Here is an 18742-nt window from a genome sequence, read left to right as displayed (position 1 = left end):
CTATAAAGCTTTGAAGACTATGAAAATTTACAGATATTAAACGAGTGCTTGCCCACACAATTCAGATTAATGTTTGTGAAATACAACACACTGGGAAAGATATTGCCTTGAACAATCAAAATTCAAGTCCAACTTTTTCTTTCCTTTTTTTTCTTTTCTTCCTTTCCTTTTTTTTTTAAACAAACAACCAAGGAATATCCTGATAGCCATAATACCAAAAAGACCACCACAAAAAAACACACAATTTTTTTGGGGGGGATAATCACTGCAAAGAATATTCTAGTTACAAGTTATAGTCTATTTATTTTAAAGAACAGGGCTTTTTAGTTTTAGTCACCTGTCAGTTGTTCTTAAAATTGGAAGGTCACATATCTTGGGAATATAAGATTAATACTACACAAAACTATTTTTAGTCACTTGAATTTAAGGTTTTATTCATGTGAATCAAAATACAGTTCTGAAAAGTTAGTCCCAAAAGGACAAAAATTTCCACTGAACGTTTCCCCCTTTTATATTTTGTCACTAACCCTACTACTTAGCACTACATATGTAGGTAACCCATGATGGAACTTTTGACACCAAAGGATTTCTCTGTCTTCACTTAGATACAGGCAGTGAAGCCAACATTGGGATACTGGTTGCTGCTGATGCAGCTTTAGCAACCCGAGGACCCCCATTTTGATATAAAAATTTTCACAGATCCAACCCCCCCCCATCCCACCTCTTCCCACCCCTCACTCCACCCCTGCCCCTCCTGTTCCCCACCTCTTTCTGCCCCCTCCCCACTCCTCCTCCTCCTCCCAGCGCCTCCTTGCACACCACTGAACAGCTGTTCCCTGGCATGCAGGAGGCACTGGAAGGGAGGGGGAGGGGCTGATCAGTGGGACCTCCCTGGATCTGCAGACCGCAGTTTGAAAAATGTCGCTTTAGATAGAAGCATTGTAAAAGGTAATACAGGTTAAATCTTAAAATTTTCCTAGCTCCATTTTTAATACCATCTGAGGCTATTATAACTGGAAAAATTTTTGAAGTTTAAATTTATTTTTCAGTGACTTTCAAAATTTTACTATATTTGTCCATGGAACTGTTTCCATTAGAATTCTAAAAATTGACAAACATTTGATTTTGTAAAAAAAAAAAACAAAAAAAAAACCCATCACTACTTGTTTTTACTAGATGTATGTTTTGGGCTAATGATGACCTAATAGTCACTTTAAAGTTATAAAATACTGGGAAAAGGCCTGTTGGATCCAACCTCATAACAGCAAACTTGGTCTTAAAATTCTATTCCTTTCAAGTCTACATAGACCTAAAAGTTAATGTATTCATATATCTGGAATTTTCATTATTTCTATATGACTGAGCATATTTCATGAAGTTCACCAAGAAAAGCTGTTTGGAGATCTGGATTCAACCTACTACTTCATGTCCTCTCAGTTTTAAATTCCAGAGTAAACTAAAGGAATCACTAATAGTAACCAAAACAGGAAGGCACAAAAGAGGGGGGGGGAGGGGCGGAAAAGGTCTCTGGAGTAGAAAAACTAAAGAAAACACCATGGCATGATTGTGTTCTAGGTTTAAATGTTTCTTTAACCATCATTTGTTGACAGTGACAACCTTCTGATTGAAAGATAAAACCGATAGTGAAAGTATTTGATCAAAGTTTCTGAAACAATTCACTTTGGGAAACTGAGTGTAGAAAAGTTCAGCCCAAAGGATTTATTTCGGAAAGCTGTGGGCTTGTGAAAGTAAGGATAACATGCAAACTGCTATGTAAGATAAATTACTGACAGTGGTCCCAGACAGAAAGCTACAGCCATTCATACTCCAGCTATACCTTTTAAACTAAGTCATCCTCTGCCAAAACAGCCCATTTTACTGAAAACTCAACAATTAAAAAAGGTAGACAAAATAGTTACCTTTTTCACCTTTCCATAAAAAATAAATAGTTCATGTCAAGGTTCCTCCCCCACTCTGAACTCTAGGGTACAGATGTGGGGACCTGCATGAAAAACCTCCTAAGCTTATCTTTACCAGCTTAGGTCAAAACTTCCCCAAGGTACAAAATATTCCACCGTTGTCCTTGGACTGGCCGCTACCACCACCAAACTAATACTGGTTACTGGGGAAGAGCTGTTTGGACGCGTCCTTCCCCCCAAAATACTTCCCAAAACCTTGCACCCCACTTCCTGGACAAGGTTTGGTAAAAAGCCTCACCAATTTGCCTAGGTGACTACAGACCCAGACCCTTAAATTTAAGAACAATGAACAATCCTCCCAACACTTGCACCCCACCTTTCCTGGGAAATGTTGGATAAAAAGCCTCACCAATTTGCATAGGTGACCACAGACCCAAACCCTTGGATCTGAGAACAATGAAAAAGCATTCAGTTTTCTTACAAGAAGACTTTTAATAAAAATAAAAGTAAATAGAAATAAAGAAATCCCCCCTGTAAAATCAGGATGGTAGATATCTTACAGGGTAATTAGATTCAAAAACATAGAGAACCCCTCTAGGCAAAACCTTAAGTTACAAAAAAGATACACAGACAGAAATAGTTATTCTATTCAGCACAATTCTTTTCTCAGCCATTTAAAGAAATCATAATCTAACACATACCTAGCTAGATTACTTACTAAAAGTTCTAAGACTCCATTCCTGGTCTATCCCCTGCAGAAACCAGCATATAGACAGACACAGACCCTTTGTTTCTCTCCCTCCTCCCAGCTTTTGAAAGTATCTTGTCTCCTCATTGGTCATTTTGGTCAGGTGCCAGCGAGGTTACCTTTAGCTTCTTAACCCTTTACAGGTGAGAGGAGCTTTCCCCTGGCCAGGAAGGATTTCAAAGGGGTTTACCCTTCCCTTTATATTTATGACAGTTCAACATTAGCTTTTTCACAGAAAATTAATTCTCCAACTAAGGATTTCCTGAACTCTCAATAATGTAATGTCCCTGGCCAAGTGTTTGATTTGGGCAACAGCTAGCAACCCGAGTATCCTGGTCAAATTAAACCACAACAATGGTACACAGTAGGTGAGGTGGTTATCAACAGATAGATCGGAAGATACTCTGATGAGCCCTAAACTATACCCAAAAGACCATTAGCCAGGCAGAGCAAGCAGCAAATGCGTTTTACTCCTAACAGCCTATCACCATTTAAGAGGTGAGCAACTATGTTCAGCACTAGCTCAAGCTTCAGGATACAGCCCTCTTAAATAGAGCATTGAGCACATTACAGTTAGCCTAGTCCAGGAGTGGCCAACCAGTGGCTCCGGAGCCACATGCAGCTCCTTCTATAGGCACCAACTCTGGGGCCAGAGCTACAGGTGCCAACTTTCCAGTGTGCAGGGGAGTGCTCAACCCCTGACTGCCACAGGCCCTGCCCCCACTCCACCCCTTCCTGCCCCCTCCCCCCTGAGCCTGCCATGCCCTTGCTCCCCCCTCCCCTCCAGAGCCTCCTGAGCACCATGAAACAGCTGATCAGGAGGTGCGGGGAGGGAGCCGGCACTGGGAGCAGGGTTGATGGGGGGCTGCTGATGTATTACTGTGGCTCTTTGGCAATGTACATTGGTAAATTCTGGCTCCTTCTCAGGCTCAGGTTAGCCACCCCTGGCCTAGTCAGTCACACAATGCACGTTTGACCACCAAAAAAGAAAAAAAAGTCTGCTGTGAACCACGATTTAAATTTGGTAACCTGGCTTTCTTTCAAAAGAGTTTTAACTATTAGAAACAAAGGTTTTTATACAGGCTTCTCCATCACAACAAACTGGAAAAAAAGTCATTCCTGTTTAATGTTACTTTCTCAAAGCTTCCAGATATTTAGTATGTTTAGTATATTTAGGTGAAGGCAAAGGAAGGCAGCCTTGCCCTCTGCAATGCAGCGGACGAGCTACTCTAAATGCACATTATCACAAACGAGATTCTAAATGCAGAATAAGTGTTACTTCTTTGTAGTTGTAGACATACTCCAGAAGGTCACCTACCGCATTAGGCTAAGATACTACTAGATAAGAAAGAGAAAGGTTTACAAAATGACACCTTCATTTACTCTGTTAACTAACATCAGCAAGAAGTGCTGTAAAATAACTGCTGTAACAAATTTTTGCTTAGCAGCCCAACTGCAGTAGCCCCGCAAAATGAGATGTTTTACTGATTTTTTCCCTGTACAAGCTTATCCAACGTTCTCACACAGAATGTGCACTCTGAAGCACAAACAGCAGAAAAATTTAAGAGGAAAGTGAGTGGAAGAGTGATCCAGTAAACAGGTCACAGGACACAGTCATCAGATCCCAATTTTAGTCCCTACTCTGCCATCAACCCACGGTGACCCTGTGAGATGTGATATAAAGCTTGGATGATCAAAGGACTATACTGAACAACGTGCCAAAGAATGGATGTTTGGGACTGTACATATGAAATGGATTTCCTAGAAATAGCTCAAGGGAGGTGAATGTAAATTCCTTAAGTCCAGCTACCCAAACCCCATTCTTTTGAAGATATGCCCTGAGCTTCTATCTGCTGATCACCTGTAATACAAGGTCAAAAGCTAAAGCTGTATAAAGGAAAGACTGAACTAGTTCTGGTTGTTCTGGTTCTGAATCTGAAACTGTTGTGAACTTACTTCTACAGGGAAAACCCAATTGTGGGTCTTGAAGGACTGACACCTACCAGAGTTTGAGGCTGGAGTGACCTCTGGTAAGCTTTAAGCAAGCATGTAGGTTCTATTGTTAGTTTAATTTTTTTTTCTGAAATATTTATTCTTAAAGTAAAAGTATGCTTGCTTAGAAAGACCTGTGTGGTAATCAGCAACTGCTGGCAAGTAAAGCGCAGATGCTGGCCAGTTTAGGCAGTCTGGCTTGCTGTGGATGTGTAAGCAGGGAACTACACAGCCTGAAAAAAACCCTGGTCAGGAGGGAGAGACCTGCAGGTCTCCACCCAACAAAGGTGACAGCTGAGGAACCAGGAGCCTAGAGTAGATGCCTTGGTGGATCACGAAGGGGAAAATACAAGTGCAGCTGCCCTGAACTGAGACAAAGTCTGACTGGTCTGTTTTAATACCGAGTTTGTTGGCAACTATAAGGTTTAATTTTCATTCTGAGCCATCACCCTCTTTGATTTCACTTCAACTTTTCTCAAGCAAATTCCTTTTGGTCTAAAATTTTCCATGCTTGGTCTTGACATTTATTTTTTTAAGTAAAGCTATCTTAGTCTTTTCTAAGTTATATATGTTCTGACTGGCATTGTTTTGTAATTCAAATAGATGAAGTCAGAATATTTAAAGAAAAGGAGTACTTGTGGCACCTTAGAGACTAACCAATTTATTTGAGCATAAGCTTTCGTGAGCTACAGCTCACTGCATCCGATAAAGTGAGCTGTAGCTCACGAAAGCTTATGCTCAAATAAATTGGTTAGTCTCTAAGGTGCCACAAGTACTCCTTTTCTTTTTGCGAATACATACTAACACGGCTGCTACTCTGAAACCTGTCAATATTTAAAGAGTGACTTGCTATATAGTCACTATTCAAGAGGGAAAAACTTGACTTTATATTAAAGAGTTTATGAACGAATGTTTGATATTTTCATGCATGTCGTTTAGAATGTTCCCCAACTCACTGCCTCCTCAATTATGTGTCATCTAACAGATCTAGCACCACAAAGGCATCTTGAAAATGACTACAAAGTACTTCTTCCCCATTCTTAAAAAGAACCAGGAAAACTAAATGCACGCAAGCATTCAAGTGATATGAAAGTTGAAACTGAGCACTCAAAACTTCAGAAATTCCAAGAGGTACTGTTTCCCCACATCCACAACTTGGCTATGTCACATATAGGACTATCTATTCCTATTTTCCTTGTACACAATAAATAGTTGATCACTCTAAAATAGATAGGACATGCAACAGGGTCACATTATAAATCCAAAAGATAAAATATTACTATGATATTAATGTGCTACTGAATTTTCAGCTTCAACACTGTATTAATATAAACATCCTTGTTTCTTATTCAGAAACTAAGAATTTAGAACTGGAGGATTTTCTCAATGTACTGTATTAAAAAATGTAAGTGAGCGCTCTCATGTAAATCTGAGTGTCGAGCACTTAACACAGCTTTATAAAGAATATCAAAGACATTAAACTGAATATTTACCATCATTTAAATTAGGGCTGTCGATCAATCGCAGTTAACTCACATGATTAACTCAAAAAATATTAATCACGATTGTACTTCTTGTTCAGCCAATCGCTAAACAAACTAATTTGTTTACATTTACAGGAAATATACAATGTCACCAGCACAACACTTTTGTAGCCAGCATTGCAAGGTATTTACATGCCAGATATGCTAAACATTTGTATGCCCCTTCATGCTTTGGACACTATTCTAGAGGACATGCTTTCATACTGATGATGCTCATTAAAAAAAGTGTGTTAATTAAATTTGTAACAACTCCTTGGGGGAGAATAGTATGTCTCCTGCTCTGTTTTACCCACATTCTGCCATATATTTCATGTTATAGCGGTCTCGGATGATGACCCAGCACATGTTTATTTTAAGAACACTTTCACTGCAGATTTCACAAAACGCAAAGAAGGTACCAATGTGAGATTTCTAAAGATAGCTACAGCACTCAACCAAAGGTTTAAGAATTTGAAGTGCCTTCCAAAATCTGAGAGGGATGAGGTGTGGAGCATGCTTTCAGAAGTCTTAAAAGAGCAACACTTAGATGCAGAAACTACAGAACCCGAACCACCAAAAAAGAAAATCAACCTTCTGCTGGTGCATCTGACTCAGATAATGAAAGTGAACATGCATCAGTCCGCACTGCTATGGATGGTTATCAAGCAGGACCTGTCATCAGCATGGACACATGTCCCTTGGAATGGTGGCTGAAGCATGAAGAAACATGAATTTTTAGCACATCTGGCATGTAAATATCTTGCGATGCTGGCTACAACTGCGCCATGCGAACCCCTGTTCTCACTTTCACGTGACATTGTAAACAAGGAGGCAGCATTATCTCCTGCAAATGTAAACAACTTGTTTGTCTGAGCGATTGGCTGAACAAGAAGTAGGCCTGACTGGACTTGAAGGCTCCAAAATGTTACACTGTTTTATTTTTGAATGCAATTTATTTTTATTGATAGTTCTACATTTCTAAGTTCAACTTCACGATAAAGAGATTGCACGACAGTACTCGTATTAGCTGAACTGAAAAATACTATTTATTCTGGGTTTTTTACAGTGCTAATAGAATCATAGAATGTCAGGGTTGGAAGGGACCTCAGGAGGTCATCTAGTCCAACCCCCTGCTCAAAGCAGGACCAATCCCCAATTTTTGCCACAGATCCCTAAATGGCCCCCTCAAGGATTGAACTCCCAACCCTGGGTTTAGCAGGCCGATGCTCAAACCACTGAGCTATCCCTCTCCCCTAAAATTCTCTTCACCCCAGATGGAACTCAAACCAACAATCCCTGGCGTAGGAGGCCAATGCCTTATCCATTAGGAAATACTCGTAATCAAAAATATAAAGTAAGCACTGTAAAAACAATGAGGAGTCCTTGTGGCAACTTAGAGACTAACAAATTTATTGGGGCATAAGCTTTCTTGGGCTCGAACTCACTTCATCAGATGCATGGAGTGAAAAATACAGTAGGCAGGTATAAATACACAGCACATGAAAAGATGGGAGTTGCCTTACCAAGTGGGGGGTCACTGCTAACAAGGCCAATTCAATCATGGTGGATGTGGCCCATTCCCAACAGTTGACAAGAAGGGGTGAATATCAAGAGAGGGAAAATTACTTTTTGTAGTGCTAACGAGGCCAAATCAATCAAGGTGGATGTATTCTGTGTTGTAACTGAAATCAATATATTTGAAAATGTGGAAAACATCCAAAAATATTTAAATAAATGGTATTCTATTACTGTTTAACAGTGAAATTAATAACGTGATTCATTTTTTTAATTGACAGTCCTAATTTAAAATCTCATTTTATTTGAATTGGTTTTTAAGAACATTATTTGTTTACACCATTAACTGGAAATATCTAATATCTTAGGTGAATAAAATCACTCTTGAATATGCAAGGCAATACGTGTATATGTCTTAACTTAAGGATACTGGTGATTTACGCACTAAGGCCTATTAATCTTACTGGGAATTAGTCAGTAAATTATTTGTGCATTGGTGACAGAATATACCTAGATATTTTGTAAGTCTTCCTAGTGGATGAATTCCCTATTGCTAGCAAATTTCAGTGCAGAAATACTAATACAATGCATTGTCTACAGTATTTTTATTGCAATCTGGACATCCCTAGTCTTCTATCGATACAATCAAGCCAACATGATCTGCATTTTTGTTTTACCATTCTACTAGACTTCTCCAGCAATACTTACCACACGCTTTAGAGCAGTGGTTCTCAACCAGGAATATGCGTACCCATTGAGGTCTTCCAGGGGTACATCAGCTCATCTAGATATTTGACTAGTTCTACAACAGGCTACATAAAAAGCACTAGTGAGGTCAGTACAAACTAAAATTTCATATAGACAGACAATGACTTGTTTATACTGCTCTATAAACTATACACTGAAATGTTTCAGAGTAGCAGCCGTGTTAGTCTGTATCTGCAAAAAGAAAAAGGAGGACTTGTGGCACCTTAGAGACTAACAAATTTATTTGAGCATAAGCTTTTGTGAGCTGCAGCTCACTTCCTCGGATGCATTCAGCAGAAAATACAGTGGGGAGATTTATATACACAGAGAACACTGTAACGAGAGTGATCAGGTAAGATGAGCTATTACCAGCAGTGGGGGGGGGGGGGAACAAAAAACTTTTGTAGTGATAATCAAGGTGGGCCATTTCCAGAAGTTGATAAGAACATCTGAGGACCAGCATGGGGGGGGATAAATATGGGGAAACAGTTTTACTTTGTGTAATGATCCATCCACTCCCAGTCTTTATTCAAGCCTAAGTTAATTGTACCCAGTTTGCAAATTAATTCCAATTCAGCAGTCTCTTGTTGGAGTCTGTTTTTGAAGTTTTTTTTGTTGAAGAATTGCCACTTTTAGGTCTGCAATCGAGCGACCAAAGAGATTGAAGTGTTCTCCGATTGGTTTTTGAATGTTATAATTCTTGATGTCTGATTTGTGTCCATTTATTGTTTCACATAGAGACTGTCCAGTTCATTGGCTGTAGCTCATGAAAGCTTATGCTCAAATAAATTTGTTAGTCTCTAAGGTGCCACAAGTCCTCCTTTTCTTTATACACTGAAATGTAAGTACAATATTTATATTCCAATTGATTTATTTTATAATTATATGGTAAAAATTAGAAAGTAAGCAATTTTTCAGTAATAGTGTGCTGTGACACTTTTGTATGTTTAGGTCTGATTTTGCAAGTAGTTTTTAAGTCAGGTGAAACCTGGGGACATGCAAAACAAATCAGACTCTTGAAAAAGGTACAGCAGTCTGGAAAGGTTGAAAGCCACTGCCTCAGGGCACGTCTATACTACAAAGTTAAGTTAACGTACAGCCACCGCAGTAATTACTTCAACTGTAATGTCCACACTATGCTCCTTCTGTCAGCAGTGCGTGTCTTCACCAGAAGGGCTTGAACCGATTTAACTAACAGTGTGGGACATTGTGGGGCACTGACAGCCTGAGCCTCACTGCCCTGGGTTGTCAGGCCCAGCGCGGAAACAGGCTATGTAAACAACTCAGTGTCTACACAGACACTGAATCAACTTACAAGCTACCCCTTTCACAGAGATGGAGTTACTAAGTTGGTGTGGTGGGTGGGCAACTTACATTGGCGGGAGGGGCATTTTAATGTAGATGCTTACAGACGGAAGTCAACGTAAGGGAGCCTTAGTGAGTTTTACTGATCTGAGCTACCTCTTGTTCATTATGAAAGTACAACCTTAAGTGGCTTTCATAGTCCTTTAAATACACACATTTAGTCCAGCCAAAGGACTCTTTCAGTCATCAGTAGCTTAATCCAGAGTCAAAACATAAATATGATCTTTTAAGAGTCATCTAAAGGGGGAAGCAGTCCAGAGAGCTGGATGCTCTAAAATGTTGTGGCAAAACACATGCTTCCATCAATGCAAAAAGTCAGCAAAACTACTTACATTGGTAATTAAGATATTTTGCCCAATGCATAGAAAAGGAGTCTATTTTCTCTTCAGTGAGCATATATAACTAGTTAATAGAAGTTATATCAACCATTGAGAGAAATAACTTCTATACTATTTAAAAAAATCTAATAGTTATAAATGAAACAATGAGCTCAAACAAGGAACTAGTGCCTCCAAATTTTTTTTTTTTTTTTTTTTTAAACACAGGTATGAGAGCTTAATTTTGAGGGTTGGAGCTGGGACTTAATATGTATCCAAAAATCAGTATATCCTTGCTGCCACTTGGAGGTTCCAACACAAAAGAATTCAGCTGTGGTTTCACATAGTCTGCCTCCATCCACAATTTCAATACACAAACCTCCAATCAGATTTATTACAACTAATTTTGAGTTTCATTTTAGATGACATTTCTTTTGTGCATGTTTCCTTAAAAAAAAACAAATGCAGGGACTGGGCCCACCTCTCTGGACGTGTGTTGTGCAGTGTAACAACAGTGCTGACTGATACTGTCCTAAGATAGGTTTCAGAGTAGCAGCCATGTTAGTCTGTATTCGCAAAAAGAAAAGGAGTACTTGTGGCACCTTAGAGAGTCTAACCAATTTATTTGAGCATAAGCTGATATATGCATTTCCACTGCATGCATCCGATAAGTGAGCTGTAACTCACGAAAGCTTATGCTCAAATAAATGTGTTAGTCTCTAAGGTGCCACAAGTACTCCTTTTCTTTTTGTCCTAAGACAGGCCATGCTGGATACCAACAAAAGAAAGTAACTTGGAAAAAAGAGACAACAATCTCAGGACTGATTTAGTGCTATCCCACAAGGAAATAGGAAGACAGCCCTCCTGACAGAACATGCAACTGCTTCACCAAAGCTACATAGAGATCAGTGTATCGGTGAGAAGAGCCTTTGATCACGAGAGGGGCCTTAAACCTAGCAACAATGGTTGCTTCCATAAGACCTCTTCAGAAGAAACTTATCACAATGCCCTAGTATAGACTGATTGTTAGTCAGATCTTTCATGCAGAAAGTCTAGCACATCTATCAAAAAGTGGAAGCAGAGAGACAAATACTATCTAAAATATTAGGTCAATCTGAAATACCCAATTGATGTATTCCAATAAATGCCTATGTTACTGAGGATAGTAGAACCATCCATGAAATATATATTGGCAAACGTCACTAAGATATTTAGACTCATATCTATGGTTTGGCTACAAGACAAAGATGCAGCAATTTAACTTAAATCTGTTTTAAAATTAGTGCTATCTCCAGGATGGCCACCTATTTTAGTTTAAACCGTTTCCCAATTGACTTCAGCCAAGCCAAATCAAGGTTGGTTTAAATCAAAAGGAATGTCCACGTAGCTGTTTGCACTGGATTTACCGAACTGGTTTAAAACCTACACTTGTTGTTAAACTGGTACAGCCTTCTCACATTCATATTTATCAATTTACAGAATATGGTTTTAATACAGTATCTTTCATATTTTTAAGCATTCTAAAGCTTCATAAGACAATGACACAGTTAGCACAGCACATGAAGTTTGCTTGTGTATGGTATTATAGGTGAACTGAAAGGGAAGAAAAAGAAAAGGAGTACTTGTGGCACCTTAGAGACTAACAAATTTATCTGAGCATAAGCTTTTGTGAGCTACAGCTCAACTGGTGCATGTGTTTCTCTCCTGCCCCCAGGCTGTAAAATGGAGACAATGTCTGCTCTTACCCCTACCCCGAGAAAAAAAGCTTCTGTATTAAAACACAACAGAAACTGAGATTTGGAACTAGCTTGCTTTTCCTGGAAGACTATGAGTAATTACAGAACTAGTAGGATTTTAACATCACACATCATGCAAGTGAAGTCGAAAGAGGTTTAAGTGATTTTTATTCGGACTGTTTAAAACTTTTTTAAACACCTATTTAATTCAACTCATAAGTAGATGGAAGAAAAAAGACTTTAGACAATAGAACATCCCTTGAATTAGGACCTAAGGAAGCTCTCAACACGTAAGAGACCTTCAAGCAGTCCAAAAACAAGATTCAGCATTCCTTATCTTTCTAAAAGGTAAAATACATCCTCAGGCTTTCTTTATACATCTAAAAGAGAAGAAACTGGGTTACTGTCATCCCCCTTTAAACATGTACCACTTTGGCTCTTTGGAACTTTTAACACTTTAGTTCTGCAGCAAACTGAAAACAAGAAGAATGAAATATAACTAGCAATTTAGTATAAACACCTGTAATTACTATGGTTTCTAGCTTGAATTATTTTCAACATATTTTGAACAAATACTGTATTGTAATTCCAAAATTATTACTACTTGAGTTTAGCAATATCACTTTACTCTTACAGAGCCAGCTAATGAAAGTGACCAATTTATTTGAGCATAAGCTTTCGTGAGCTACAGCTCACTTCATTGGATGCATACTGTTGAAAGTACAGAAGATCCAGGTTTTCTCCCCACCCTGGATTTGTGCTGGAAATGGCCCAACTTGATTATCATACACATTGTAAGGAGCGTGATCACTTTAGATAAGCTATTACCAGCAGGAGAGTGGGGTGGGGGCAGAGAAAACCTTTTGTAGTGGTAAACACCCATTTTTTCATGGTTTGTGTGTATAAAAAGATCTTCTGTACTTTCCACAGCATGCATCCGATGAAGTGCGCTGTAGCTCACGAAAGTTTATGCTCAAATAAATTGGTTAGTCTCTAAGGTGCCACAAGTACTCCTTTTCTTTTTGCAAATACAGACTAACACGGCTGTTACTCTGAAACCAGCTAATGAAAGTGTGAAACTAAAAAGACTTCTGAGTCAAGATGTGGCATTTCTAATTTCTACAGCAAAAGTGTATTTTATTAGACCACAAGCCACACTTACCATTTAAGATTTAAATATCTAAAATATGTCCTAACTAATTGCACAGGTCACCAAATCAACAGTATTTTTACTTTGTTCTTTGCTAATAAACATTCAAAATTTAACTCAATTGTCCTTCTAGATGAACACCTGCAAACTCCTTTAGTGAAAGCATTTAATCTTTCACATTATCAGATGTTTTCACATTTAACATTTTTCATCCACTTGACTCGAGACTGTATAATTTCTGATCTTACCCTTTATATGCAAAAAATCTTCAGAAATTTAGAAGATTAAAAAATGTAGTTGTATGAATACTGCATTTAAGAAACAGCATGTGATCACAAACAATACATAAGAGCAAACAAATACTGCGAACGTAGTCTCTGCATGGCTAAGTAAGGAAATGACAATCTTCAAAACTTAATATTCTCTGAACACCTTTGATTTATTCTTTTTAAAGACAAGAAAAAAAATCCATAGTTTAACAATTTGGCTTGACATATCCAAGAACCATTTATCCTATACACATTACGAGGTCTGCAGCAAGTCTTCAGAGTTGTGCAGGAGCGCTTGTCCCCTTCACGCATTCATCACTGTGCACAGTGCTAAGCTAGCTATGCACATACAACCTAACCTTAACTGCACACTTTGCGTGCAACAACAACAACAACAAAAAAAAACAACAAAATATAGTACTAATACACAATAATTTCTCAACTCAAAAGCAATTCACACCACAACCACTCAAAGGTTCTTCTCTGTGAGGGAAGTTTCCTTGCCAAGTTTCAGAAAGTAATAAGCAAATGTAAAGTTATAATGAAATGCTCAAGACACCTTAATTTAGCAGTTACTACTGCTCTCCGTATATTATAACGGGTATGGGGAACTAACAGAGACTAAGGAATTCACAAGCTAAAATGTCCCAAATTGCATGCATTTGTATCAGAATTCTGAGGTCTTCTACTTATAACTTTCTAGTTTAAAATACTCTCCATAGAACTTTACCAGAAAGTCCATTAAAAAGGTGGTTCTCAACCAGGGATACATGTACCGCTGGGGGTATGCAGTGGTCTTCCAGGGGGGTACATCAGCTCATCTAGATATTTGCCCAGTTTTACAACAGGCTACCTAAGCACTAGCAAAGTCAGTACAAACTAAAATTTCATAAAGTGACTTTTTAAACTGCTCTGCACACTATACACTGAAATGTAAGTACAATATTTATATTCCAGTTGATTTTATAATTATATGGTAAAAATGAGAAAGTAAACAATTTTTCAGTTATACTGTATGTGATACTTTTGTATATTTATGTCTGATTTTGTATGCAAGTAGATTTTAAGCAAGGTGAAACTTGGGGATATGCGAGACAAATCAGACTTCTGAAAGGGTTACAGTAGTCTAGAAAGGTTGAGAGCAACTGCATTAAAAGACGAACACTAAAGGCATTTGTTAAAATGTAAGTTATGAAGTTTCTTTAAAACTTCAGAAACTGCTGCATACAGACAACAGGTAAAAGTGACCCAAGGCAGAAAGGCTGTACTTGTGCAGTTTTTGCTTGTTTTAGGGCAGAAGGTCTGAAGAGCTCTTCTCCCTACCTCCCTGCCCCCCTCCTAATTTTTAACTGAAAATTCAAGTTGTGTCCATCTTGGAAAACTAGCAGATTTATGATATTGTTTCACTTCCTTGTTTTGTCTGAAGTTTTTTATTCAGACCATTTACAATTTACTTAATTCACTTAAAACACTTGGGGAAAGTTTTAAGGATTGATTGAAAAACTCCAAACCTTCAGTTAAAGACTAAGACTTTGTCTACACATAAGCTTGCACTGATTTAACTGTTTAATATCACACCTTTGCTTGTACAAGTGTAAAGTCTGTCTACAGGCAAAGTATGAGAGAACTCCCCGGCCACATTTTAAAGTCATACAGAAAGCCTTCCCTCTCTCTTTAAAATGAGAGCACTTAACATTCCTGCTATTTTTTAAAAGGAAAAAAAGCAGTGCACTCATGCATACAGGTGTAAAGTAAGCACAATTTCTGGCCCCTTTGTATGTCACCTTTACTGCCTTAATATAGTTAATTCATCCCAAACTAGACTACTCATATTTCAAGTTTTGTTTTTAATTAAAAGTGAAACAAAATTTCATAACTGAATTTATGGTTTTTTTAACATTAAAAACAAAAGCAGAATTAAGAGATTAACCTTGCTGCAGTTCAGAATTTTTTGGTAGTATCCCAAGTTTTAACTTTCTCAAGTATATCACCAATATTTCTCAAGTATATCACCAAAACTCCAGAGCTTTTAATGGGGGGCAATAACCATTCAAACTTGTCTTTGCTATTGTGTCCTATTACATTTACCCATTAAGCTCTGTAGAACCAGGCCACTTGTGTGGCAAGATCCATCTGACACACAGCACCATATACACAACTGGTACCATAGAAATGATAAGTAATCACAACACCATCACTCTGAGGGGCAACCCAGACCCTCTGAGATTAACTGATATTCCCACAAGAGACACCCCAAGAGTCAGGGCGAGGGCTGTTGTATAATATCCTGGAAGCCTTGGAGTCTTGGCTGTGTGACCCATACAGAGGAAGCCTCCAGGGGCTGGGAATCTCTGGCAGGGTGGCCGGCTGGCCCCGGCTTTGTGCTGCCAGTGCCTGCTCACACAATGCAGCTGCCTCAGAGAGGCTGAGACTGCCTCTCGCCGCCGCCATGTTAGCTTCAGCCTCCATGTGCACAGTCCGTGAGCCCCACAGACTGCAGAGCCTATCGTCCCGCACCCACCCAGCTCTCTATCCCGGGGGAGACGCCGCTACTCCATGGGGCGGTTACAAGCCCAATTCACCCCCCCCGCAAAGGTTGAGCTCGCGAAGACCCCGGCCCACAGGAACAAAGGGGTGGGGGTGGGGACTGCGTTGTCTCACCGACTGAGAGGACGGGAAAGGGGGCAGTGGCGGCTCCTCCTGCCTGTGTTCGAACCCAAACAGCCCCGTGAGTGGGACGCGCATCACCCCACACCGGGCTTTGCGAACAAAGGGCTGCGCGCTTCGGCCAGGCGGAGCAGGAAAGGAATGCCCCGGGCGAGGCGGGCGCTCTTCTGGAACCTTCGGGCGGTAGCCTCCGCCGGGCCCGCACCGGGAACGCCCCGAGCAGGCCCGCGGCAACCCCCGTGGACCAGGCCGACCAGGTGCAGGAGCACCGAGACCCGGAACCTCGCTCCCCGCACAGCGGGGCACGGGCCGGCCAATCCCCGCCGTGGATGATGGGGAAAGGTGATTCCACAGTCCCGGCGTGAGACAGGACGACAGGCCGCCGGGGAGAGGAAACCCCTGGGCGGGGAAGGGAACCTGGAGACCCAGAGGGAAAGAGGAGTCCGGGGAGGGCTGGTGCAGCGAAGCCAGAACGCGGGAGGAGGTGGCCGGGCCCAGACCGGAGTGCGGGGAGATACGGTACCTTCTTCTTCTCCAGGTTGCGCAGCTTCTTGTCGATCACTCCCAGGATCTGCTTCATGGCCTCTGTCTGCACCGAGCTGGTGCTGCCGCCCGCAGCCACTACCGCCTGGGGGGGAGCCGCTGCCGGGGCGGCCTCGCTACCCGCCGGCACTGGCCCCACTTTGCCGCTGCTACTCGCCATAGTGCTGTTGGTGGCCGAGGGCATCTCTACAGGCGAGAAATGGAGAGCGCGTTAAGGGGGATGGCTGGACGGGCCGCCGGAGGGGACACGCGGGAGGGCGCGCGCGCACCCACCAACCTTCCTCACCCACCCCACCCCCAGGACGAGCGTCGGAGCCGCACCTGCAGGCGCGCGCCCAACGATCTCGCAACCAAATCGATTCGGCTCTGTCCGCCTACGACGAGGGCGCTCTGGAATCACGTGACCAGCAGCCTCCTGGCGCCGCTCGTCCCCTACCCCGGTTCAACGGTCACTCACGGAAACCCTCCCGACCCCATGTCAGGAACCCTTCGTCACCACCACCCCCCTCACCGTGTGTGTGAGTGAGTGTCCCAAGGGGAGGGGCTCAGTGCGCTGCGTTCTCGCTTTTGGGAATGGCCGCCTCAGCCCACTCCGGCCCCGCCGCCTGCGCCGCTCCTGCTACCTCTGCACCGAGCTACTAAAGGAAGAGACTGGGGCGCGCGCGCGCCTCAGACAGGCAGGGCCGGGTTGCGAGCGAGCGATGGGTCCTCGGCGGCTGGGTGTGTCCTCGTAGAACGCCTGAGCCACTGACCGCTCTGCATCCCATAACGGGACGGGCTCAGGATTGCGGCGCGCCCCCATCGTGCATCCAACAATCCCCCTTCCAAATGCCAAGGCCTTTCCCGGACGAGTCGTTCAGGCGCGCGCTAGCCACTAAAACCCGGCACACAATGGAAAGAGCAAAGGGGCTCTTGGCAGGACCCCGCGGGAACGGGCCGGGCTTGTCGGGCAACGGGGAATCCCCTCTAGCGGCAGCCCAGCCCAGCCGCGTCCCAATCCGGCCCGGGCAGCGGCCGCGTGGGCAGCTCCAGCCCCTTCTCCCGTGGGGACGGTTGCGTGGACCCCCCGGAGGCGGGGGAAGGGATCAGGGGCTCGGCAGTGGGGGCCGCTCGGCTCCGCTGGCGGGCGGGCGCGCCCGGTGGGCCGGGCAGTGGCTGCCGAGCCTGGGAGCGTTCTGGGGATGACCCGTGGCGTCACGCGCGCTGAGCATTGTCACCCGCGGTACCCGAGCGAGGCCGCCGGCAGCGCGCCTGTGGCCCGCTGTGGTTCCACGCAAAGAAGCCCCATTGCCCGGACGGTACAGGACAGGGGCCCTTTGAGGACCGTCCCTGTGGGGTGGTTTGTGTCTGGTGCAGAGTCACCGTGAACTTCTGACCCGCAGACGTGTGGCTTGAAAGCTTAGTTTTTGCCTAATCAGCTAACGGTCAGTAGCTGCTCCTTACTGGGTACGGCTCATGGGATGTTAGGTACCACGTAAGGAGCATCCCTGAAACAACAGGATGGGTGATCAACATCTCCAATGCGAGCCACCTGCTACATCCACTTTTGGGGGTTGAGATATAATACATGCATTGTAGGCACTGGCAAACAATTGCCTTTCTTTCCTTACCTGCCAGGTGTGGTGTTAAAGGTTCCAGTGTCTTTCTTGCAGCTATTGATGCCTGTCTAATACATGCATATTAAACTTTATATACATTTCTGACCTAAGACAGTATAATGAATCCAACCCCTTTCAGCTGTTGCTGGACTTTGATTTCAGTCCAGGAAACTGAAAGCCTATTACTTTATTTCTTTATCATTTGCGGGAATTAACAGTGAGACAATACCTGGCTTGTGTTGTACAAAGGCAAATTTGCATTCAAAAGGAATGCTGTACCTATTTTAAGGAGATGCAAGTGTGACATCTGGAGACAACCGAAATGCCCCTGAATGTGGCAAACCAAGCTGGAAAGGCTTTGGCAATTATTCAGCTGCCCTTTTTTATAATATAAGGGAACGTTTTCCTTGGTATTTTAGGGGAGAAATGCCCCTTACATTTCTTGTGAATTTGATAATTAGCTAACTTGTGTTCCTATACTTCTGTTGCTCATTTTACCTACTTTTAGCTCCATGCTAAGCAAACCTGCTTTCTGGCTTTTCTATAATCTCTGACAAATAATTTGCAATAGTTAATGTCCTTGCATATATGAAGTATCATTTATTCAGAGTGCTGTACAGGTTGATGGTGCAAACTATATTTAGGAAGCAATT

General features: G+C 42.1%; 1 protein-coding gene across 3 annotated transcripts in view; it reads right to left on the bottom strand.

The window, feature by feature from the left end:
* CAPRIN1 (cell cycle associated protein 1) overlaps window positions 1-17131 on the bottom strand; it is an 80689-nt gene extending 63558 nt beyond the window's left edge. For 2 of the 3 annotated variants that reach the window (XM_077818519.1, XM_077818521.1), the window contains exons 1-2: window positions 17003-17131; window positions 16472-16677 (exon numbers count right to left, since the gene is read on the bottom strand). In XM_077818519.1, coding sequence (XP_077674645.1) covers window positions 16472-16675 — 204 coding nt within the window. In that variant the 5' untranslated portion in view covers window positions 16676-16677; window positions 17003-17131. Of the gene's footprint in view, window positions 1-16471; window positions 16678-16812; window positions 16956-17002 lie in introns of those variants that run through there. The other variant, XM_077818520.1, reaches the window with a different exon arrangement.
* Window positions 17132-18742: the final 1611 nt, after the last annotated feature.

The sequence above is a fragment of the Eretmochelys imbricata genome, chromosome 6 (genome assembly GCF_965152235.1).
Source record: "Eretmochelys imbricata isolate rEreImb1 chromosome 6, rEreImb1.hap1, whole genome shotgun sequence".
NCBI lineage: Eukaryota > Metazoa > Chordata > Testudines > Cheloniidae > Eretmochelys > Eretmochelys imbricata.
Note: the sequence above shows the minus strand (reverse complement) of the source record. Positions and strands in the feature narration are given on the sequence as shown.